Source organism: Ictidomys tridecemlineatus, chromosome 5 (genome assembly GCF_052094955.1).
Source record: "Ictidomys tridecemlineatus isolate mIctTri1 chromosome 5, mIctTri1.hap1, whole genome shotgun sequence".
NCBI classification, from domain to species: domain Eukaryota; kingdom Metazoa; phylum Chordata; class Mammalia; order Rodentia; family Sciuridae; genus Ictidomys; species Ictidomys tridecemlineatus.
The window spans coordinates 161,106,825-161,132,320 of NC_135481.1; the positions used below are offsets into that span (position 1 = coordinate 161,106,825).

General features: G+C 37.5%; 1 protein-coding gene across 8 annotated transcripts in view; it reads right to left on the reverse strand.

Annotated features, from left to right (window-relative positions):
- Positions 1-25,496, reverse strand: part of Macrod2 (mono-ADP ribosylhydrolase 2) — a 1,956,002-nt gene that overhangs the window by 201,586 nt on the left and 1,728,920 nt on the right. For all 8 annotated transcript variants that reach the window (XM_078051387.1, XM_078051384.1, XM_040275965.2 and 5 more), the window contains one exon: positions 2,287-2,368. In XM_078051387.1, coding sequence (XP_077907513.1) covers positions 2,287-2,368 — 82 coding nt within the window. The remainder of the gene's footprint in view (positions 1-2,286; positions 2,369-25,496) is intronic.

A 25,496-nucleotide genomic window follows, 5' to 3' on the forward strand; every position in this document is an offset into this window, starting at 1 on the left:
GTGTCATATCTTCAGTATGATCTCTTCTACTTTAACTTTTATTGTTTTCGCATACATTTTGTTGTAGACTCTCAATTATGATACAATCACAAACATGGGATTAAAGAACCCCCAAACAAAACGGTTCAGATTCATATAAAAATGACTGTTTTCAGAACTACTATTATTTTGCGTTAGGAAGGGTTCTGAGCACTAGCAAGAGACACTCTGAATGCCAGTTTAGGGAAATATATAGTAAGCCAGGAAAAATTCATTCCAATCAAAAATGGAGTGGTTATAAAATAACGATAAATTCACATTAAGGGCAGGCCATGTATATCATATGTATTATCAATCACATATTCTATTCGCCATCAATTTTATTTTATATCATATATTCGGCATTTACAAATGGCTGATGCCTCAACATTGCAGAAATACAGCATAATTTTTGAGGATTTTGACATTTAGTTTAAAATGTACTCACTATTATAAATAAGCACTGGAAATAATTTCATGAGCTTGGTGTGCTTTGAAGCATTGATGTGAAACTGAGGGTGATCTTATTATTATTTCACTTGCTCAAATACTGAGATGAGTTTTTGGATTTGTTTAACATAGCAATTTTTCAAATAATAATTTATTTGCATAGTTATTAATATATTCTAGACCTCTAAAACTGCCCTATTTTCTAAGAATCTCAGTGTGATTTTTTGGCTCTGCATCATTAGATATACCTGCTGAGGGATAGGTTTGTTTCAATATCAGTGGATCATAATTATGCAATTTTTTTTTTTAATCAAGTGTTCAAGTGAAAACATGTTTTTGTTTTAGAAGACACAAAAATGAACGTCACTATTTTTAAACATCTGAGGGAATATAAAATTTATAAAATCTTAAAAATTATGCTGCAATTTTGACAAGACATGAGACGATTTGTGTCAGAGACCAAGTCATATTTTTTACATAATGAACAAATCCTTTTAATAACACTTAAAAATGCACGTATCAATCAGCTCACTGTAGTTAGAAAGGAAATCAAGGTAAAAGATGGAACTAAAGGATTGAAAGAGAAAAAAAAAGTACTCCAAATGAAAATTTAAAAAGCCATCAGATTAGGGCCAGAAAAATTTATTAAATTCAACTCATTGCAACAACAGCTTATAAAAGTTATCATGTGCTTTACGCTGTAAAACATTTAGAAGATTCACCTTTTGATTATAAAACTGGAGAAAGGACTTTAAGTTAGAAGAACTGGGTCCACTTAGAGCATTGGCATGGGGGTTGAACATCATCATTTTTCTGCCATGGTTCCCTTCATTGCCCAAATCCTACAGATAGATCAGCATCTGTGGGTGGGGCATGCTTTTTCTTGTTTAGTTCTGACAGACGGCTTAAGAGGGCGAATGTGCACCAACACCCTTTTATTCACTTTCTCCCACCAACCACAGTCACCCATTGTGTGAAAAAACTACTTACTGATGAGATGAAAACTTCAGGAAAATAAAGCTTTCTGGAAGGCAGGCACTAACAATGCTCACAGTAGCCTGAAATTTCCAGGAGGCAGTTCTTACCGTGGCTAAGGAAAGCACTTTGGGCACTGTGACTTTAATGACACCATAAAAATAACAAGGCATTAAACAAGCCTCAGCCTTAATAGGCTGGAAGAGGGAGAATGGGAAGAAATATTCAAATTATCCCAGTACGACTAATGGCACATTGAGTGGATGTAAATCCATTACTCAAGGTTCTTTAATAACCCTGACGTTTCTCCTACATTCTAAAAAGGAGTGTGAAATAAGGTGAATGACTACCATTCTCAGGTTGCCTTAGAAAGTGCCACTGTAGTCATTGCAATTTGGCACGAGAAAATTGGGTGGAGTAGGGCTGGAATGCAGGAACAGTTTGAATCGTGACTACAAATATAAATGGGTTCCTCAAAATTTCCAACAAAAGGATTTAATGTGATCGATGAAGGCATGAGTCCTGGAAATCTTACTCATTGGGGAAGAAAACACAGACCAAGCAATAGGGGGCCATGGAGTCATTTGGTCCAAACCCTCACTTGGATGTAAAGAATGGGGACCGAAGAGATGAAAGGACTTCCTAAGACAGAGAGGTCTAGAGCCCAGGTTTACTGTCATCTCCTTCAGTGCTTAGAAGCTATGATACACATTTGCGGGGATGGCTGACATATGGGAATCACAGTTGTTAACAGTCCTGAAGATGTAAAGTGAGATATAAATATAAGTAATGCTTCTACTTCTTCAATTGTGAGTTTCAAAGGAAACAAATGGCTTTACTCACCTACAGGGAAAAACTCGCTCATTTTCTTTTTGTAGATTTTGAAATCAACTTCTAGGAAGACGCAGAAGATGATCCGATCCACCTAGAGGCAAACAATAAACACTCAAAGTGAAAGAAAATATGGCAATTTCTTTCCTATAACATGGTCTTAGAACAAACAAAAACAAATGGAAAAACCTCATACAGATGTATTTAGTGAGATAGCTAACTACCTCCCAGCATTCAGTAAAGTTCAAGGGTACCAGTGTGTGTGTGTGTGTGTGTGTGTGTGTGTGTGTGTGTGTGTGTGTGTGCGCGCGCACACACTCTGTATATAAATAAACCCACAAGCTCTTTGGTGGAAAGATGTTATATAAATCAAATAAGAAATAATAAATGACAATAAGCCACTTTGCAGCAAGCTATAAATAAGAGCTGGGAATCCGACAGGATACCTAGACTTTATGTTCTATAAAACAGCCACTCGAGAGGCACACAGCAGAATGACAATAAAGTATGTCAGTAAACAAAGAGCTCTTTGTCCTACTCTTGTTAGATAAATATATTTATCAAACCTGTTAGTATTTGAACATTGTCCTAAAAAACTTCCATGCAACTTGATTGTCTTGAAGTTGCTTATATTTTAGCGTAATATACTCAGAATTGCAGTAGAAATAAAATATTGTTAGTTGACGGTGACACAAGGTCAATATACCATTTAATTTGGTAGATATTTTGAATCCTAAAAAGTCACCTCAAAAGTAAAACATGCGCACAGTCTATTTATCCTCTTTCAAACAGAGTTTCTCTGTGTTAGGAGTTTCTTTGAAGCATTCAGAGAGTGGTGTGGTACACAGAGACAAGAGGTGGAATATACATAATGCTCATGCTTAGTCTATATTAAGTTGGTGACTCTGAAAATAAACATCCCTTTAGTTCCTTCATTTGAACAATGTAGAAAAAAGTTTGAGAATCACTCAGTCTATCAAAGTGCAACTGATAAAGCATCAAATAAGGCCTTTCTCATGTTAGTAGGGAATGAAATAGGGCATGAGTGCAGCAGGATAAGAAAGAACTCAATGGATATCATCCACCTAAACCTGCAGCTCTCGCAACTTGTGGGGTACAGATCCTGCTTGCCAACTGTGAAAGTTCCCAGTGAGAGAGACCTGTGGGGTGAGACATGGTTCATGAGGTGAGACCTCGTAACTGGGTCATGAGGAACCAGCAAGACTGATTCAGACCTCCAATCCGTGGAAGTCCATAGATCTGGCTCCTTCATCCCTTCACAGGTCTCTACCTCACTCCACCTCAGTTAAGGTGCACTGCCTTCTGGGCAGGCAATGGATTCCATGCTGTAATGAACAAAAACCATACACCCCTGTAATTGCCCCACAGGACGGATTATAAGAGAAAGCACCTAGCCTTCAGAATTGGAAAGACTAGGGTGCAAATAACCATGTTTCTTTTCTTCTGTTTTCACTTTGGGGTCTGGTGTCCAGCCCTGTTAGCATATCATTAATATATTCTACAAAAACAAAAACTATGTCCATTAAATTTATAGTTTACTTTGCAGGTGAACTATAAATTTAGCTGAATAAATTATTAACTCTGTGTAATAACAAATGTGCATCTCCACTCTGCTTATGGTGTGTTTATGTCCCATGACTAAAGCTCAGAATCATAAAATTGAACAATAGAAAAGAGTTGCCAAAGGTCATGTACTCCATAATAGAAATGCATTTCTAAGAAATTTAAAACATGAATATACAACAGTGTAGAAATACATTGTACTATTTAAATAATTGAGAGGACATTAGGCTGGTGTAGCGCCAGACCACTGAGTTCCTACGTAAACAGACTGAGCATAAACAGTAAAAAGAAACAGTAATCAAATATTTTCTTTGCCTGTATCCACATTCACCCTACAGAAGCCTCCTCATGTACCTTCAGTCCAGCCCTAAACGTCCCATAATCTGGAGATGTCTAATTCATGAATTTCTGTCTGGTCAAATTCTCAAATTTGAACATGACTCAGTTACTCTTTTGTCAGAACTAAATATGGATACATACAAAGGAGTGCCACACCTAACTTTAGGATAATGTTTTCTGAAGAGGGATGGAAGGTAAAGGATGAGAAAGATAGGGATTTGAGGTATTAGTTAATATTTTATTTATGTAGAAAAAAAGCTTTGAGAAAAATAAGGCAAATGGCTAATAGGAATTAACTATGCTGCATAAATATATTATTTGTTCTGTAACTTTTTGTATGTTTGAAATACTTCAAAATTAAAAGCCCTAAAATTAATAATAAGACCTGTAGCCTTACTATTTTTTCTTAGACACATCCTACTCTCCACCTGTCTTGAGCTGCTCGTAGTTTCCAAAGATAAAATTATACTCATTTCTGTACCTATGATTGCTAAGTTTTCCCCTCCAGGTTTCATATTATTTCTCAAATCACCTAATTGTGACAGAAAAAAAAAAAGCAAAAGCAAAAACTTGGCTTAATAGAAATCTAAGAAGACCAAGCTAAACAAGCACATATTTACTCATTTTATTTTAGAACACTCCTTTCCCTGTGTATGTGTGTGAACATATGTGAGTGAATGTGTGTATATGTGTGTGTGTTTGTGGATTAGCTCTTTAGTGTTAACGCTATTCTCTTATTTGTATTTTTAAACACTATAAAATCCATGTCTAAATTTTTTCAAATGTTGCAAGAAATTGAAACCTTCCCTTTAGCAAATTAGGCTCTGTTATCATGAAGATAATTTGGGTCCAAAATTCAGCAGTCCAGTTTATTTTTTTGTGAGAGAAAATAAATGATGAGGATGAAGCACTTTATTTTATTTATTTATTAATTTGTGGTGTTGGGGATTGAACCCAGGGCCTGCCTTGTACATGTGAAGCAAGCACTCTACCAACTGAGCTATATCCCCAGTTACTTTTATTTTTAAATAATTGAGTGGACTAGTTCTCTTTTCTTAGAAGCAAATTGAATCCAAGAATTAACCTCATTCACCATGTACTTATTGGGTATGTATATGTGTGTGTACATACACATTCTCCAAGGTATTGTTGGACAAGAATTTATTTAGTTTATAAACTCATCTCAGGTACTGAGTACTCTTCTTCCCACAGCTTTCTTGAACTGGAGAGGTGGGATCCCACCCTCATTGAGAGGTGGGATCTAAACCCTTTTCTCTTAAATCTGGGAGGCTTGTGACTATGGAAGAAATGATGTAAATCAATTTCAAAATGATGTAATTCAATAAAATTTCTGCCTGCTTCTCTTGGGAGGCTGTCTCCTGTACATAGTCATCACGGCACGAGGAACTGGAGACCACATGGAGAATCTATATGTAACAATTCCAGCTAACAGCCTTAACTGGAAGAGGGTAGCCTTCAGATGGTTTCCGATCCAGGCATTTGAGCCACCCCAGCTGATGCCACATGAAGCAGAAATGAGCTGTTGCTGCTAAATGCTGATTGAAAATTCATGAGCAAAGATACAGAAATACATAACCAGAAGTCTGATATTCTTCCAGCTTCTTCCTATCACCACTTTTTGGAGTTTTGTTTTTCTAGCTAAGAAAGTACTTGACTCATGTTGAAAAGGTCACACTGAAGTAGAAATCCAGGAAACAGAATCTACCAAGAGGTGACAAGAAGAACATAGAATGTCTAATTGCTACATGGCTGAAAAGACTGGAGATCTAACTTGTGCAAAGGAGAACGGGCTGAGGTTTTTCATGCTAGCCCTGGATAAATTTCAAGAGAACCTAAAAGAATGGCTCATTAATGAGACAGAGGAGTGTGGTTTCCATTCTCTTTTCTTTAAGTCATGGGAAATTTTTGTAAAATGTTGCTTGTTGAGAGACTATTCATTTATTCACTAGTTACTAAATGGGCAACTTGAATTTGTTGGGTCTAGTCCACATACCATTCAATCACTAGAAAACATGAACCCAGAAACTGAGTGATTTTTTTCCTTGAAGCCAAAATTTAATTAATGACAAAAACTCAGGTATCTTAACTGTACAAACAGCATTCTCTCTATGATATCTCCCAGATGGAAACACATGGGATTGAATTTCTAAGCCTATAACTAGCTCTGTGACATTGGGTGGGCCTTCATCTCTGTGGCCCACCAGTTTTCACATCTGTCTAATGAAAGGATTGAACTATATCATCTCTATGGTTTCTCCCTCCTCTGTGATGATCTCTGTGGCTGTTTTATGTTGTCAATTTAGTAAGCTTGAGCTACATTTCTCTGAGTGGTTCTGGATTAGGGCTGGCCACAGAGAAATTTCCATGAGATTTGTAGGGCAGAAGCACAGCTGTAGCCATTGTACTATATCGGTTTAGAGCTCTGGGCAGATTGCACACTTCTTCACCTGGGTGTAGGGTGGCGGCTATTGGACTTCTCTAGCTCCTGCCAGTCTTTGCCTCCAGTATTTTTTGGATCCTGTTATTCACACATGTTCTCTGCAGTGAGGACACAGGGTCCTTCTGTAGCTTTAAGGCCCAGTGAAGTGAGAGACAGATATGCATGCCAGTTTGTCCCTGTGGAGTCCAGTTTTGGCTCATGACTTCATGTTCTCTCCCATTTTGCACTGAACTTCCCTCATTAACACCTGCTCTTGATCACTGCCCTGCTGACATACTCCAGGCACTGATTGGATGCTTTCCATAGATTTCTTAACCAGCTGCTTTAATCATCTTCTTCATCACTATGACCAAAAGAAAGACTTGACAAGAAGGAAAAGTTTATTTGGTGCTTAGGGTTTCAGAGGGCTCAGTGCATAGATGGCCAACTCCATTGCTCTGGGCTCAAAGTGAGGCAGAACATCAGGACAAAACAGTGTTGCAGAACAAAGCAGCTCAGGATGTGGCAAGAAGGAAGCAGATATAACCTAGTCAGCAGAGACAAAATATAAACTCCAACGACATGCACCCAGTGACCTATCTTCTCCAGTCACACCCTACCTGCCTGGGTAGATTACCACCCAGTTAATCCCTATCAGTAGATCAATTCAATGATTAGGTTACACCTCTCATAATCTGATCATTTTATCTCAAAATATTGTTGCATTTTGTCACATAAGCTTTTGGGGGGCACCTCATCTCTAAACCATAACACCAGCTCCATTTCATGGGCCCTGAGTAGTAGATTTCTCAGCTGGGCAGAGAAATCTATCCTCTTTTGTATATTTACTTTCCCACTGTCTTAGTGAGCTTTTGAGTTGCTGTGACCAAAATACCCTCAGGAATGACTTAGACCAGGGAAAGTTTATTTGGGGCTTACACTTTCAGAGGTCTCAGCCCATAGATGGCCAGATCTGTTGCTCTAAGCCTAATATGAGGCAGCACTTCATGGGGAAAGGGTAGCAGAGGGAGGCTGTTCAGCTCAGGGTGGGGTCAGGAAAGATGGAGGGAGGGAGGGAGGGAGGTAGAAGTAGAGGGAGGAAAGGAAGGAGAAAGGGGAGGGAAAAGGAACCACAGGGAAGATGAACACCTTTAGGCCACGCCCCACCCTGTGACCCACCATGCCCCATCTACCAATGGTTACCACTCAGTCCATTTTAACTAGGATGAACTGATTAGGCTATAGTGCTCACAGTCCAACCATTTCACCTTTGAATATTCCTGCATTAACAAGAGCTTTTGGGGGATACCTCAAGTCCAAACCAAAGCACCCACTTTTCCCTGTGATTTTATAATATCTAGTTAATTATAGGATAAATCATTTATTCTATATCACACACAGAGTTCTGCTGCCCTGACTAAGCCTCAACCAATGCAACCTTAATTTCATTGAATATCATGTAGGGAAACTCAACAAAGTATAAAAAATAACAGTGTCCCCATTTAGAGGTGGGAATCTAGACTTGACAAAGATATTTCAATTTCAATTACTTCCTTCAAAATCACCATTTGTTGTTCCTAATCTATATTCTCAGTGAACTTCCTAAAGTATGTATCTACTCTTTCATAATTCATTTAATATATTTAACAGGATTCACTCCTTTAAGCAACAAGTTGTCAATAAACTGCAATTGATCCTCATTCTAAAACATAACATTAAATAAAACAAAAGGCAACATTCTTATATTTGAGAATTAACAACCTGACTCTAGTCCTCTTTATTCCTTAGATGGCAACCTTATGAAAAATCAGGTGCTACTCATTTCTGTGTCACTAGTATATGATCATAGGCACTCACACATAATAGGAGCTCTGTCAATATTTGTAGGGTATATGATTAAGCAAATAAACAACTAAAATGTAGGTATGTGCCAGATTTTTTTAAAAAGTGAGTTCTAGAACCAAAAAATAAGATACTGAGTAAGTAGACTTTCCCTTATGTTTGCCAAATGGCCTGAAAACAGAACTGCAGAGGACCCTGAATGTTGATTATTTGTTGTCACCAACTGTCATCTTTTCCGGTGATACTATCCTTCATTGGTTCTCTAGATCAGTACCAAGGTCTTCATACAAGGCATTTATTAGTTTCACAATAGCAACAGTGATATCCTCCTGCAAACTAGAATGTATTAAAAACTAAAAGGTTTTATAAAGGAAAAAGACAATATCAAGTATATGTAAAGATGGATGTAGACTGACAAAACACATATGTAGCTTTAGAAGAAAAAAAATCTATAAATATATACAATAATATAGGTGAATCTCACAAGCATAATGTTGCATGAAAGAATCCAGGAAAAAAGTATACACTGGATGATTCCAATTCTTTCAAATTCCAATACATTATAGAATTAGACAAAATCACCTACAGTGCTAGAAGTCAGTGTAGCAATTACTCTGGGGTGAGGGTTGCTGAAAATCAACCTAGAGAAATGCTTAACATCCTGCTATTTTGATCTGGATGCTGATTCCCTGGATGTGTCCAGTTTGTGAAAATTTATCAAGCTGTGCACTCAGAAACTATATGTATGTTATGCTTCAATGAGAATTTTTTAAAGGTCGAAAGTCTGATGTTACAGTTGTCTTGGTCAACAATCCAAAATCTATTTTCATTGACTTAGAGGTCAAAAAAGTCCTTTAAAAGCTGACCTTCTAAAGGCAATCTCTTCATATATTTCCACTGATGCCAACTGTAGCTCACCCATCAAGGCATAAAGGAGTAAAGATGTATTTCTTTCACGGAGATATCCATTAATCCACTGTGGGGGGTTTTATACCCCATAAACATGATGACATACGTTCTATTAATCTTTTTCAGCATCGTATCCATTGCCCCTGAAGAGGGCTACACAGTGAAGCAGGACTGGAATATCTGTGGCTGACCTCCATTTTTCATAGCTTCCCATCACAGGGAACTGACACAGGCAAGATTACCCTGTGTTCAGTGATACTGGGACAATGAATGGATTCTGATGAATGTAACTTGCTTCCTCAATGACAAACATTCAAAGATAATGGTGTACATGCAAATACTGCTATAACTGGGGACTGATGGAGGTATATGCTGTGTAAATACATGTATAAATATAGCCCAATGGATATGGGAGGTGAGTCCCAGTTTTCCTAAAACAGAGCTTAGGTATGGTGTATTTTTTTTTTTTTTATAAAAGAGTAGCTTCTGCTGGCAAGTGAATTAAATTTCAGGATTTAAGTATCAAGTTTATACAAAGAGAGGTTTTGAGAGCATGGCAGACCAGAACACTGGGAGCTTCCTTGGTGTTATGATTAAGTGAAGGCTAAATAGAATGGCAAAGAGACAAGGTCATTACTGATTAATTGAAGAACAAGAACAAGAACTTGAAATGCTTGGATGATAATCCCCCCCTCCTCTCATGTCTAGCGAAGCAAAGGAGAACAATCTCTCTGTGTATTAGTTTTCTGTTGCAGCATAACAATTTACCACAATGTAATGGCTTCAAACAACTCTTTATTATCTATTTCCCACTAACTTCTATTTCAGGGCCCAGCCTAGTTGGGGCCTCCACATACCCAGAGTTAGAAAAGCTGCAGTCCAGGTGTCAGCTGCATTACAATGCTCACTAGAGGTTAGAGTTCTCTTTCAAGCCCCTTCTTTTAAGCTTTTGACAGAATTCAGTCCCTTGCAGTTGTAGGATTAGGTCCACGTTTTCTTGTTGGCCACAGACAACGAGAAGGCCATGTGCAATTCCTTGCTGTGGACATGGATATGGTGCTTGCTTTCTTTAGGGCCAGCAAGAGTGTGTCTTTATGACTATTCTCATCTCTAACCCCTAATATTTTAAGAACCCAGTCAGACTCAGCAGGAATTCTTCCCTTAATTAACCCAGTGGACCAAATACTTTAATTATATCTGTGAAAATCTGTTTTTCTAACCAAGAGAGTGACTATACCATCATATTTACAGGATACACACACTAAAGCAGAGAATACTGAACAAGACATGCACACCTGGGAGAGGAGTTAAACCATCATGGATGGTTTAACTGAACTCTGCCGCCACCCCAGTTTTCTCCATGTAACAGCTACCTGTTCCAACTTTACCATTGATCAGCTCTGGGACCTTGAGCAAGTTACTTACCCTTTGTGTCAGTGTCCTCATCTCCAAAATGGAGATATTGACCTGGTGGGACTTAGTGGCTTAAAATAACACCTATTTATTTAGTTCACATTTCTTGCAGGTCCAATGGCTAGCTCAATGTGACTTGGTTGAAGGCTGAAATCAAGGTGTCAGTGGAACTAGACTGTTCTCTAGAGATTCTCCAGAGATTCTGGAGAGAAATCCACTTCTAAACTCATTGTTGTTGACAGAATTCAGTTCCTTGCAACTGTACATCTGCGTCCCCATTTGCTTGGCAAAGGGCCTGATATGTACTAAGAGCTCCATAAACATTAATCACTTGTTTGTTAAGTTTCTATTCACCTGGCACCTGAAAACTCTAGTGCAGTGCTGGCATATAAGAATATCAGTGTTTACTTAAGAGGTCCTTTTATTTCTACACTGATTTTTTGTGTGCATTTTGTGTGTGCTGGGAATTAAACCCAGGACCTCTACATAGTCTGTCACTGAGTTACATCCCCAGCGCCATGTTAAACCAGATCAAGACAAGGTCTCCATTAGATGAGAATATCAGGTTCACTTTTTTTTTGGTGAAAAACATTTTTTCCTAATTTCTGAATAATTCTATTTTAAAAGAAACTATTACAAAAATGGCTCCTATGATACTGGCCAAATCAGCCAGTGAGAGAAAGGAAAAAATGGGAAATCTGACAGTTTGAGCTGTTGTAATGGAAAGATTTCACAAGACCCTACAGGTGTCCCTGTTCTGATATTCTAAAGTCCCTGACAAATGTCACGGAACATCATTCTTCAGCTTCTTGCTTAAAAGTATTAAGTATCTCCACACTTGGCTCCAACACCCCAGAACTTAGTATTTTAACTTCCACACTACAGAAAGGAATTTTTTTTCTCTCCATATTCCAGCAATGTTAAGATGAGTTGGAAAGCATTTATAATCCATAAGCACTTAAAAGACTTTTTTTTTCCATTTTGAAATTGCTTCTGTGTGCATGAAAAGGATCCTTTGTTTTGGGGGGCCTTTTGCAAACCCAGTACATCTGTCACTCGGTGGCACCACAATTCAGACTCTTCCTGTTTTGTTTTGATAAATTGCTCTTTTTGACTTTTCTTCAACTCTATAAGAAAAATGTCCATACATCTGAAGAACCAAGAGTTATTTTGGTTTGAGCTGGAGGCTCATTTGTACAAGTTAATTTTCAGGCCTGCCTCATATTGATCAAAATGGACATGCTCACAAATGGCACATCTGTCGTGATCCTTGAAGCTATTTCATATGCTTAGCATAGAAGAGACACATGCACATGCATAGGCTTAGGATCTGCAGTTCTAAATTCTAGCATGCAAGTATGTCCTGCCCTCACCTTGTAACCCAAGAAAAGATCATAAGAGACACCGTGGGGAAATGTCTGTCAAAGTTAAAGAACAATTTGAAGGGAAGCTATGGTAGGGGTGCTATCCATAAATGCCCCCTTCCTTTAGGACTAATGCCTATCATTCTCCTCTATCTTCTGGTGGTTGATAACTCTGCAGACTCCCGTCAAACACTGCCAAAGAGACCACCTCAGCCATGCTGGCCTCCTAAAGTCAACCTGGATCCAATGATGGACTCATGGAGTAGGTGAAAGGCCCAGCCCCCTCCCTTACATTTGATACAACTCTGAAGGACCCTTTGATATGGGCTGAATTATATCCTCCCTAAAAATTTATATTTTGAAGTCCTAACTCCCAGTAACCCAGAATGTGACTGCATTTGGAGATAAGATCTTTAAATGGGTAAATTAAAATGAAGTCCTTAGAGTGGGCTTAAATCCAATATGATTGCTGTCCTCATAAGAAGAGGAAATATGGACACAGAAATGTTCAGAGAAGGACTATGTAAAGATACAGGGAGAAGAGGGTCTTCTGTAAGCCAAGAAGTAACAACTGAGGAAAACAACCCTACTGCCACCAAAATGTGTGACTTTTAGACTTCCATACTGTAAGAAAAGTAATTTATATTATTCAAGCTACCCAGTCTGTGGCACTTTATTATGGCAGCCCTAGCAAAGTAATACACTTTCTCAGCTTCTTGTGGGATCAACAGAATCCTCTGCTGTAACTATATCACAGTTCATCTTTTCCCAGCCTGGCTTTCCTCAAGTTTCCTCTTCCTCCAGGTGTTAGGAGAGCGTCATCCAATGAAACTCCTGCTAGCAAATCTCCCTCGTGGTCTACTTCCCAGAAAAAAATTGACCTATGACAGCACCTTCTGATTTTGGCAATCAGAATTATTTTCTTCCCATGACCCCTTTCTGCACCATTTCCAATGCTGTGATGGTAGAGGCCAATCACACATGAAGCCATCCAGCTAAAGTCTGTCCAACAGGTGACTCGGCTACCTGTTCCTTCCTTCCTAGGAATAGAGGGCAACCGTATTCCACACTTGACTAACAAATGGTTAAGAGGCCAGAATTCATTTTGTAAAAGAGAATTAGAAGTTAACACAAACTATTAATGTGACCCAACAAAATTAGAGTAGATTGGTTGTGATTGGGACTCCATCTGACATTCACCTTTGGAAAATGTGTCTCTCCAAGCTCTTTGTGAATTTTATTTGGGGGCTGAGAAGCTGGATCCGGGGGCAATTGTGCAATGATGGTCTTAAGAAGTTAGGGTAAGTCTTAACACGACAGAAGCTACTCAGAGCTGAGACACATCTCTTCAGAAGTACTTCTCATCTAATAGTAATTGTACCCTCTGGATAAGAGTAATCATTTCCTTCTGGTAAGAAGTAGATGACTTAGATGGGTTTTAAATTCATAAAAGGTGAGTTTACCTGGTCCATATCCTTTCAGGTCTTAGCAATGTGCCTAAGCTAGGCCATGGCTAACATCTCTTTCCCAGAGAGGGATTTCTTAGACTAGGCAGCTCTGATAAAATATTTAAAAACCTGGGAGTGTGGAGTATTAGCACCTACCACCCCAGCAGCCTCAACCAAAGACTGGCAAAAGTAAGAAAGTCCAGACCTCTCCAGAGCATAAGCTTGTAATTTTCCAGAATGGTAAACCTGATGGTATGTGCTAGGTTGAGTTTCTTGTTAATTACGTCACTCACAAATAATCTACCTGCACTCTAATCCCTGTTTTAAGATGTGCTTTTGGGAGAACCTAAATGAAGAATTGAGAAGAAAATCAGTCAACTATCCACTTAATCTCTTAGTATCCAGCCTATCAGAGGTTAATTTGGTATAATTAAGTTTCTAACTCTGTTAAGGTACAGAGCTCCTTCCCCCACGGCTGTCACTCTGAAGGTGCCCTCGGTACCCTCAAACTGAGAAGACAGCGCCAGGAATAGGTTTTTCTTCTTCGACATCCAGTCTGTGACATGAAATTACCCTTCCAACGTTGGAGCTATTGTTCACCAAGTGCTAATGCAGTGCTCATGTCAACCACCCCAACCCAGCTGCAACCCCTTATTGTATATTTCATACTCCTGCTTCTTAGAACGCTCTGTTTCCGCTTTCTTTTATTTGATTAAGAACATCTGCAGAGGTGGTTCAGATACAAAAGTTAATAATTACTCTTTCTTTGTCACAGTAATTAAAAATTTCAAGGAACAATTGTCATTCATTGCTACTTATGAGGCTGTCCACGGAGGATACTGCTTTATAAAGCAAAAGAATTATGACCATAAAAAAGTGCCATTATTGGGAGAAATACAAATCTGTCCTCAAAAGGAGAATGCTATTTCAAGTCACAGAGTGGCTCTGAAGCCTGGTTGTGAGGTTCAAGGGAATGGGGGTCCACCATACAAATGTGCAAGGAGTCCTGTGCATTATCGTTTTTTCTACTTTTCCATTAGCATCTGACATGCAATGCAGGTGCCCTTTGCAGTTCAAAGCGAAGCTCATTAACATATCTTTCCAAAGAGCATTTTGTGAGGACAAACACTGTTTTTCTCAGGCTGGTGTCCCTCCCACTCCTGCAAGAAAGAATCTCTTTGTTCAAAAGGCAAACCTCAAGAGAATAATCTCCCTGAAGTAATTTTCCATAGGTTTATGTCTCAGAAATATGAAGTGACAAACCAAAATGGCTCTACCCACATTGACCCCCTCATATTGACCCCCTCAGGCTGGGTGATAGCAGGAATGGTGTGTGTGTGTGTGTGTGTGTGTGTGTGTGTGTGTGTGTTATGATTGGGGTGGATGGTGTATGCTATATATAAAAAAGAGAATGCACCATTTGTTCCATACTCTTGATTATTACTCTGCATTTTTATCTGCTTGTAGCTACTGCATGTCATCTCTCTAAATTCCAAATAGAGGGGCATGTCCCCCTCTCCTGTGGGGGAGACACCACCTTACTTTGTTCATCTTACTTAGCAATTGATGCAGTCAACTGAAGGATATAGAAAAAAACGTCTCAAAGTCTCAATTGTTTTATCCCACTGGACCAACAGACTGAATGACCTAATGATGAAAACTTTCTGACTCAGAGGTCTCCAGAAGAAAGACCATTTGGAATAAAGTTCAAAACACTGGGCCTTGCTCTCTCTATGGAAGAAGCACCCTTTATTCTCATTTCTTGGCCCTTTGTGTGTGTCCACTCTTCATGGGTATTTCAAAGCCAAACTGTCACTGCAGTGACAAGCTTCAATCAAAGTGGTATCCACTTCATAACTTGAACTCACGACTTTTAGTGTTCTTATTAATGAAGTGCTTTTGAAGTGTTTATTAACAAATATTACTAAGGACTAAGTCTCCCTTGGGGACTTGGGATGGTGCCCAAATTGTCCTCTGAAATACTGTTTTTAACTTGGGGTTTTGCTTTATGGACTTTTATTTAATTTACTGTATAACAAGTTGGAAGCATATAAAAGCAGTGTTACTCCTCCCAGTCTTTACTGATCCTTGAGAATTTTGGACCTTTCTTATTCAGTGGCTTCAAGTCCTTGCTGACACATGATACCATACTCTTCATGGGAATTGGAAACTCCTCCAACCAAAAAGTCAAGACTTAATGACAAAGAGCCAACATGCTTATTATAGCAGTTCATATATATAACATACAGTTAGATAATAAATAGAGAATCAGAGATATTGATAGAACTAAATTATAATATTTTAAAATTTAAACTATTTCTCCTTTGGATACTGCAATATTAAATTATAATTCAATCTTCTAAACTTTGTATTTTAAAGTCATATAGATTATAAATATCAAAATCTCCTCAAGGGAATGGAAGCTAAAGATTAGGAACTAATAGTTGTTGAATAACTCTATGCTAAACTCTTCTGCGGTTTCAAACATGCAAGCTCAGGTCATCCAGAATACGACCTGTGAAATAGCAATTATTATGGTAAATCTGTAGAAAGACAGTCTCCTTTTTTCTTTCCTTGTCTTTTTTTGCCTTACAATTTTACCAGGATTTTTTAAAAAATATTTTTTTAAAAAATATTTTTAAAAAAATATTTACACAAAATGGTGAATATCATTGTGATGTAGTCATATATGCACATAAAATAATTAATTTCCTAGTGTCTCCCCTTGACCTCCCTTTCTCCCTCTCTTCTTCTTTTTTTTTTCTTTTAAATAAAATGAACAACTGAAACAAAAACCAAAGAAAAATTAACAAAACAACTATGGAAAAGGCAAAATAAGACTATAACATAGAAATGTCACCTGTATGTCAAACTTCTTTGCACTGGACATATGGTAAAAAAGAACAAAAACAGATATCCACTAAGATTTTTTAATAGAGTGTAAAAGAATGGTGGTTTTCTGAAAACAGCAAACAGATGTCTTACCCTTTATGCTGATCTTGTTATATAATGTCTACTGCTATAATCCCTTAAAATTCTATTTTCCAAACTCGCTTCTGCCCCAGCATATGTGATGCTAAGGGCTGCTGCAGCTGCTTCCTGGGTTTCATTGATACCAGTTATAGGTCAAAATTTAAGGGCAGTCAAAATCAAGACTTGGTTTGCATTTGCAGCAGACTAACAATGCTTTATTTACCTCTCTGCTGTATTCAGGAATATTCCATCTAACCATCCTTTAGCAGGACAGCAAGTGCTCATTTTAAAAGATACGGAATTGGCAGCCTGGGATTGTGGCTCAGGGGTAGAATGCTTGCCTAGCATGTGTGAGGTACTGGGTTCCATTCTTGGCACCGAATATAAATAAACAAAATAAATGTCCAAGAAAAAACCAAAAAACCAACCTTGTAAAAAAAAGGTTACAAAACTGGCATATTGGCACATTTATAGTAGCTATTCAATTGCTTAGACACATTCCTAAAATAGCATTCCCAGAAAGTCCATGGTAAATTTTACACCTGAAGCATTGGCTTGTTCCATAGAAATAGCTGGATGATTTATTCATTAAAAACAAGCCAATCATCTATAATATACTTTTGGTAAAGGTTGGGGAGGAAAGGCCAAACCTGAATCCTGCAAACAGATGTATTGGGAGGGGATCCACTCATGATGTATTCCTTGGAAAACTTTGACTCTTTTTTCTTTTTAATTTAATTTTTGAGCTGTGAAACATGCAGATATTCTGGAAAACAAATTATTTGAAGGGTTCTTAATGTCTAAGTTAAATCTTTAAGAAACTGGATATGAAAAAAAAAAATAAAAAAAAAAAAAAAAAAAAAAAAAAAAGAAACTGGATATGGAGGAACCATAAACTTTTCAACTATGGCAAGGTCCACTTTGAAAACAGCTCTTGTGTTTAGGGAATTATTTTGTGATTTTTTGAGGGTCTGATTGCTTACCGTGTTGGATTCCCATGTGCTCTAGTCATGTGGCGGCCTATCATATGTCTTTTATCTCAGTCAGCAACTCTGACCTTCAGCCAAGCTTCTTCTCAAGCCACTGGGTGTGAAATGGTTAACAGGACCTCTCTAGAGGCAGCAGGAGCCATGGGCTTATGTAAGCCTTTTTATGGTGCACTCTTGCTACTGCTCAGTACTGGAAAGCCCACTATTTCTCTTTGGTGCCCAGCCAGGAAATTACTTTGTTTTGCCAGAATGGACTAAAACCACACTCTCATCACCACCCACAGGGAAAATGAACCAGAGAGAAAGGTCAGGGTGCTCAAATTAGAGAAAATGGCTACTGCATGGAGTAAACAAATTTGTATGAATGACTCCATTTTGTAGAATATACGGGAAACTATTATAGAAATCAATTGAAAAGGACTGCAGGACAAAACCAATGAGGGAATACAGGGGATTATTTCATAATGCTTACCGTAGAGTAGTCTAGAATGCTGAAAATTCTAAATCAGGATCCTCTCACCCTCTTGCTCATTGATGATGGCCTGAGAAATTCTAGTCCATTGTGAAGTTTCCTTAACTACATGTCTTTTATCTTAAAGCTGCATCTGATTGTTTAAAAATTTGACTCAGTTTTATGCTGATGCCTATTTTAGTATAAAAATATTTCTTTTCCTAAATGTTTATGTGAAATTGAGGCTGCTGGAGAAGATAACTTTCTGACCTTCAATTTCACAAAGACCATGCGACAAGTCTCAGTTTTAAACAGTCAAGAGGGATTTTTTAAAGAGAAGTGCTTCATTCTTGAGTCTGTAATAAAGTGAATAAGGCTAAAGAAATAGGCTTAAGTTTAGACAGCCCTGATTTTGTGAATGAGCTTGACCAATTATTACTTGGTAATTTCCAGTGAACCACTAACAACAGACCAACACCCCTAGGCAAAGATGTCTAGATTATGCAAGGGGATGATGTCTATGAAGTTAACATCACACAGTCACTATTTAAAACATGGTACCTATCACTCTTAACGTGGTTTCATTTGATCTGCATACAAAAGTATTATTGATCATCTTTCAGGGTGTACTGAAGTTGGAAAAGAAAATAAAATTTTGTAAATTCAGAACATACTTAAGTTATGCACCCCCATTCACAATGCCATCTTTCCTCTGGATTTCTGCAGGGAATTATTCTATGTTGCTTTTCAAACTTTGCAGTAAGCACGGTAGAGAGGTACTATGCCTCAAACATCTTCACACTCCCAAAGCCATCATTTTCCAACTTCAGAGAGCAGAAAACTTCAAGGGTGAGTAAAATGCTAGTTCTTAACTTTCTTTGCAGATAGTTTGCTTGGTGGGTTTTCATAGATGCCTAGGAATCAGTACTTTTAATAAAGATTCCTTATATCTTAGCAGTTCTCCTCAGGTAGTTAGTGTTCTTCATATGATCTTCTAATAAGTTCTCAGCAATTTGGGAGGCTGAGATAGGAGGATTGCATGTTCAAGGCCAGCCTTTGCCTCAAAGTAAAAAATGTAAAGCAGAACTGGGGATGTAGCTCAGAGGTAGAGCATCCTGGAGTTAAATCCCTTGCAACACATACACGCTCACATATACCCACACACACACAAATATCAGTCTTTGGATTCAGGGCCCACCCTAATCCAGTATGACCTCATCATAACTAATTACATTTTCAAAGACTGAAAACCAAATAAGGTCTCATTTTAAGAGTTCAGGTAGGCATGAATTTGAGGGAAGGGGCACTGTTTAATTTGGTCCAGTCCCCCAGCCTTGAATTTAACAATAGATGTTTTGCTAACTGGTTAGACTATAGTGTAAGTGAGAGACATTCAGTTTGATGGCATTTATCAATGTTCTCAATAATTATCAGGATAGTATTTAATGTTATTTTCAAAAAATAATCTCCTTGCAACATATTTTATGGTTCCTATAAAAATTCTATTCCGAATTACGATGTTTCTGATAATAAAATTTGCTCCTGGCATGTATCCTGATTCTTTAATGAGACATTTTCATATTGCCTTGTACTTTTCTTTATTCTTTTATATACCACTGTATATCAAATGTGGAGCTGGCATTCAATAAATACTAACTTGAATGTATATATTCTTTCTTTTTTTTTTTGGTACCTGGGATTGAACCCAGAGGTGCTTAACCACTGAGCAACATTCCAAGCCCCTATTTTAAATTTATTTATTTTGATTTTTGAGACAAGACCTTGCTAAGTTACTTAGGACCTTACTAAGTTATTAAGACTGGCTTTGAACTGATGATCTTCCTGCCTCAGCCTCCCCAGCAGCTGAGATTATAGGCATGCACCATCTTACCAAGCTGAATGTATATATTCTTTTCACAAACAATCTTAGGGGTTGTGGACGACACAGGATATTGAAGACAGAAATTTTCCTGCTTTCAGGGAGATTTTCTTGGACACAGAAGATAAGCCTTCCAAGAATAGTACAAGCCAGGTGGACAGCGTATGCTGGGATCTTGTTTACAGATCCTGCTGTCACCACTTAAAATCTATGTAACCTTGCAAAGTGTCTTTACTTCACTGAAGCTCAATTTTCATGCCTATAAAACGGGGATTATACTTTAACCTACCTACTCCCTTAACTTGAGGAGTAAATGAATGTTGAGCATACTGTAAGTGCTCAATAAATGATTGCAATTACAAAGACCTAGGGGAAGAAGGGATGATTGATGGGTTGATGATGACATTTTATGTGTTTATGGTGTTTCCCAACTGGATCATAAGCTTTCTAATGGCAGAGACCTCATAATTATACTGTCCTAGAATCTCTCACAACTTTTGGCAGAGCTGCTCTTCACAGGGGAGTTGTATAATGTCATTGAATATAGTCTTGGTCAATTGTTTCATTGAGTAATTCCATCAATTCTCTTGTCGGCAGCACTAGCAAAATCTTCTGAGTTCTAGGTTTCTGCTCCTATTCCTAGTTTTCTTTTTAAGCAGTGTAAATATCGTAGGGAAATATTTCATTGCAGGGTGATGGTAGGGGGTAATAAGTACACTGTTGGCAAGAGAAAATACCCAAGTGAAAAGTGGAGAGTGGGGTCAAGGTTTTATATATATGGCAAAAGTAGGGATGTGTGAATTGTGAAAGAAGATGCTTTGTATTCCTGACTTTAATGAAATGAAACCACAACTATTAGTGTTGTCCAATTTATATAGGTTACAGCATGAATTGCTATAAAATCCAGGAACTTCAGGGAGCGATGCAAATTGCACTTACTAATTGCATGTCTCTCATTGTCCCAGAGTGGCTGGACTTTCCTCTCAGTTGCAGCTTTCTCTGATCATGCACGTAATGCTCTGTTGTTTTCTCTTTGATGGAATTATTATGATATTGATTTTTAGAATGGGCCCGTGGTAGAAATTTTACGCATCTGCCAAAGAAAATTTTACCATGACGGTTACATTTGTACTTCTGAAATTATCCTAAATATCCATCAGGAACCTTGAAGTTAATGGATTTTCAGCTAGTTAATTTGGTCCACAACACCAAAATACCTTCTGCTTAAATTCACTTAAGTATCTCAGTTATTGTGAACAGACCTATTTGTTTAGCAGAAGTCACTTTATTAGGCTGCTTCATAAGCAAAAGCACCGAAGGGAAAATATCACATAGGATTAGCATAACTGTGCCAACACACAAACATAAACTGGTATAAACTGTCCACGTGGAAAAAAAGTCTTCTGCTCATAGTGCATATCTTTAGAAAGAGCACAAATCATTCTTCATCTAAATAACAAAGTAGAGCCAACTTCCACAAATGAGTGCCTCTCTTCTCTGAACTTGTTCTAACCCAGAAAATCGGTAAGAATCCGGAGATGGTGATGATAAATGTGAAATAACAAGGCCAGTGGGCATTAGCATAAAACTCTGCTTCATTGTCTAAGTGTTTTTCATGTTAGTTTCATCATTTAAGCTAGTATTAAAAGGCAGTGTTCAGACCTAAGTTGTGAAGAGTGGTTCTATTTTGCAAACCTGGTAAGTGCTGTAGGGGGTGGGGGTTAAATGGTGAGCTCAGTGCTCTCAGGTGGGGAGGGAAAGGGCTGAGATTAAAATCTATTCTTCTATTTCCTGCCTCTTTTCCCTGTGCTTGCTCAGTTAAATAATTCTGCCTCAAAATACAGCTTACCTCGAGTCAAATTTTTTTGGGTGATGGATATCATCCAAATTACTTTAACACTAACAGATTATTTTGGTTCATATAGAAGATCAAATTACCCATCTTTCAAATTAGGCAAGGTGTTAATTCTAGAGAAAGAAAGCAAAGTACTGGGACAAAGAAAGGAGGTAGAACATTGCATGGCTTAGCTGGGCGTGGTGGCACAGGCTTGAAATCCCAGCAGCTTGGGAGGTTGAGACAGGAGGATTTCGAGTTCAAAGCCAGCCTCAGCAATGGCGAGGCTCTAAGTAACTCAGTGAGACTTTGTCTCCAAATAAAATACAAAATAGGGCTAGGGATGTGGTTCAGTGGTTGAGTTCCCCTGAGTTCAATCCCTGGTACCACCCCCAAAAAAGAACATTACATGGCTCACACAGCCTGGGATGTTCATTCTGCCTAAGCAATTTAAAATTCAAATCTACCTGTCTATCATCTATCTATCTATCTATCTATCTATCTATCTATCTATCTATCTAATTATCATCTCCCCATCCAACCATCCATCTATAAATCTCTTTTATCCAAGCACCAAAAATGAGTAACAATAGAATTTCAAACTGACATTATATGTGATGTTGGAAATAGCAAGGCAACCAATATAATGCTTATTTTGAACGTGTTTCTGTTATTTCCATTAATATGATAAGACAAAAGGAAGTAGGAGAAGTAAGCTATAATACTGGCCAAATCTCTTTGGTGTTTTCCAGACTACCTCCCATAGAAAAGAAAATATAAAATTATTTAGATGGAAAACACACTAACAACATAAAAAAAAACAAGGGAATAAATCACCCCAAACAAACCAAGATGCCTCAACAACAGAAGCCACTGGTAACATGGTAGAAGAAATGTCTAAGAAGGAGTTCAGATTGAATACAGTTAAATTGATATGTGAAGTAAAGGATAGTATAAGGAGGGGAATCAAAGGAAAAATACAGGAAGTGAAAGACCAATAAAGAGAGATCATGAAAAAAAAAACCAAGCAGAAATCCTCGAAATGAAGGAATCAGTAAACCAAATTGTAAATTCAATAGAAAGAATCACCAACAGATTAGACCACTTGGAATACAAAACTTCAGACAATGAAGATAAAATATATAATCTTGAAAGTAGAGTTGAACATGTGGAGAAGATGGAAAAAAACCATGAACAGACCATCAAGAATTATGGTATAACATGAAAAGACCAAATTTAAGAATTATCAGAATAGATGAAGGAGCAGAGATACAAACCTAAAGAATGTACTATCATTTCAATGATATAGTAGCAGAAAATTTCCCAAACTGAAAGAGTAGACTGGAAAACCAAATACAAGAGGCTTACAGGACCCCAAATATACAAAATTACAGCATACCCACACCAAGACACATTATAATGAGAATGACTAACACACAGAATAAAGATAAAATTTTAAAGGCTATAAGAGAAAAAAAATCAAATTACATGAGGGAAAACCAATTTGGATCTCAACTGGTTTCTCAACACAGACCCTCAAAGCTAGGAGGTCCTGGAATAATATATTTTAAGCTCTGAAAGAAAATAGATGCAAACCAAGAATTTTATATCCAGCAAAATTAAGTTTCAGATATGAAAATGCAATTAAAACATTCCATGATAATCAAAAATTAAAAGAATTTGCAACTATAAAGCCTACACTGCAGAACATTCTCAACAAAATATTCCATGAGGATAAAGTGAAAAAAAAAAAGTAAAAACCAGCAAAGGGAGGATCTACACTAAAGGGACATTCAACCAAAGGAGAAACCAAATAAAAAAAAACACCAATAAATCAAAATGACAGGGAATGCAAATCATATTTCAATGATAACCTTGAATGTTAATGGACTAAACCCATTAATCAAAAGATATAGCCTGGCAGATTGGATTAAAAAGTAAGACCCAACAATATGCCGTCTTCAAGAGACTCACTTCATGGAGAAAGACATCCACAGGCTGAAGGTGAAAGGATGGGAAAAAACTTATCACTCATACGGATTGCATAAACAAGCAGGGGTTCCCATTCTCATTTCAGATAAAGTAGACTTCAAACCAAAGTTAATCAAAAGAGACAAAGAAGGACATTTCATACTTCTTAAGGGAAGTATATGTATGAAGGACATAACAATTATAAATTTTTATGCCCTAAACAAACCCTTCTCAATTTTAAGAGTCAAATAGACCATAATACAATAATACTGGGTGACTTTAAGACACTTCTCTCACTACTGGACAGCTCTTCCAAACAAAAACTAAATAAGGAAATTATAGGACTAAATAATACAACCAATAATTTAGATTTAACAGACATATATAGTATATTTCACCTATCAACAAACAAATATACTTTCTTCTCAGCAGCACATGGCTCCTTCTCTAAAATAGACCATATCTTATGCCATAAATGAATTGTTAGTAAATACAAAAAACAAAAACAAACCAGAGATAATAAACTGAATTCTATCAGACTACAATGGAATGATATTAGAAATCAACAATAAAATAAAAAAATAGAAGCTACTATAACAATTAGAGACTAAATGATACACAATTGATTGATGAATGGATAGTAGAAGAAATCAAGGATGAAATAAAAAATTCTTAGAGGTAAATGAGAACACTGATATAACATATCAAAAACTTTCTAAGAGGAAAGTTTATTGCATCGAATGCATTCAGTAAAAGAATAAAAAGTCAACAAATAAATGACCTAACCTAACACTATATCTCAAAGCCCTAGAAAAAGAAGAACAAATTGACACCCAAAGCAGTGGAAAGACAGGAAATAATTAAAATCAGAGCTGAAATTAATGAAATAAAAACAAAAGAGACATTTGAAAAAATTTACAAAATAAAAAGTTGGTTCTTTGAAAAAATAAATAAAATAGATTAAACCCCGGCCATTCTAATGAAGAGAAAAACTGTAGTTTTTCATTTTTGAAATAAAAGCGTTGGAATAGGAAGTTTCCAAGGACCTACTTACTCTCAGGTTATTGATGCTGTTGCTTTTCCCAGGACCTTCCAGGGTATATCCTAAGTACCCCAAAAGAATACCAGGCACCTGTCAATCTAGCTCTACTGAAATCAGGAAGTTATAAAGCCCACTATTTTAGTCAGCTTTTTCCACTGCTATGATTAAATGATCTGACCAGAACAATTATAGAGGAGGAGAAGTTTATTTGGGGCTCATGGTTTCAGAGATCTCAATCCATAGACAGCAGGTTCCATTACTTGGGGCTTCATAGCAACTATAGTAACAAAAGCTATAGTAACAACAACAACAACAACAACAACAAAAAGCAGAAGAGTGTGGTAGAGGGAAGTGGTTTACATGGTAGGAATAGATACTCAAATCCATGCCCAAATTCCCACCTCCTCCAGCCATACCCCACCACTTCACTTACTCCTCAGATAATACCTTTCAGGGGATTAAATCACTGACTGGGTTAAGACTCTCACAACCCAATCATTTCTCCTCTGAATCTTCTTGCATTATCTCACATGTGAGTTTTTGGGGACGCCTCACATGCAAACCATAACACTCACACTCATGATGGTCCTTCATACTTAGAGTTAGGGTCAAGAACAAATTAAATTTTTGCTAGTATCACTCTAGTGCCCAATTGCACTACCATAACCCCAGAAATAGGGTCTTGTTTCAGATTCCTCACTTCATTGACCCTTGTCTTGGGCCCCTTGCATCCAGTGGCTTTTC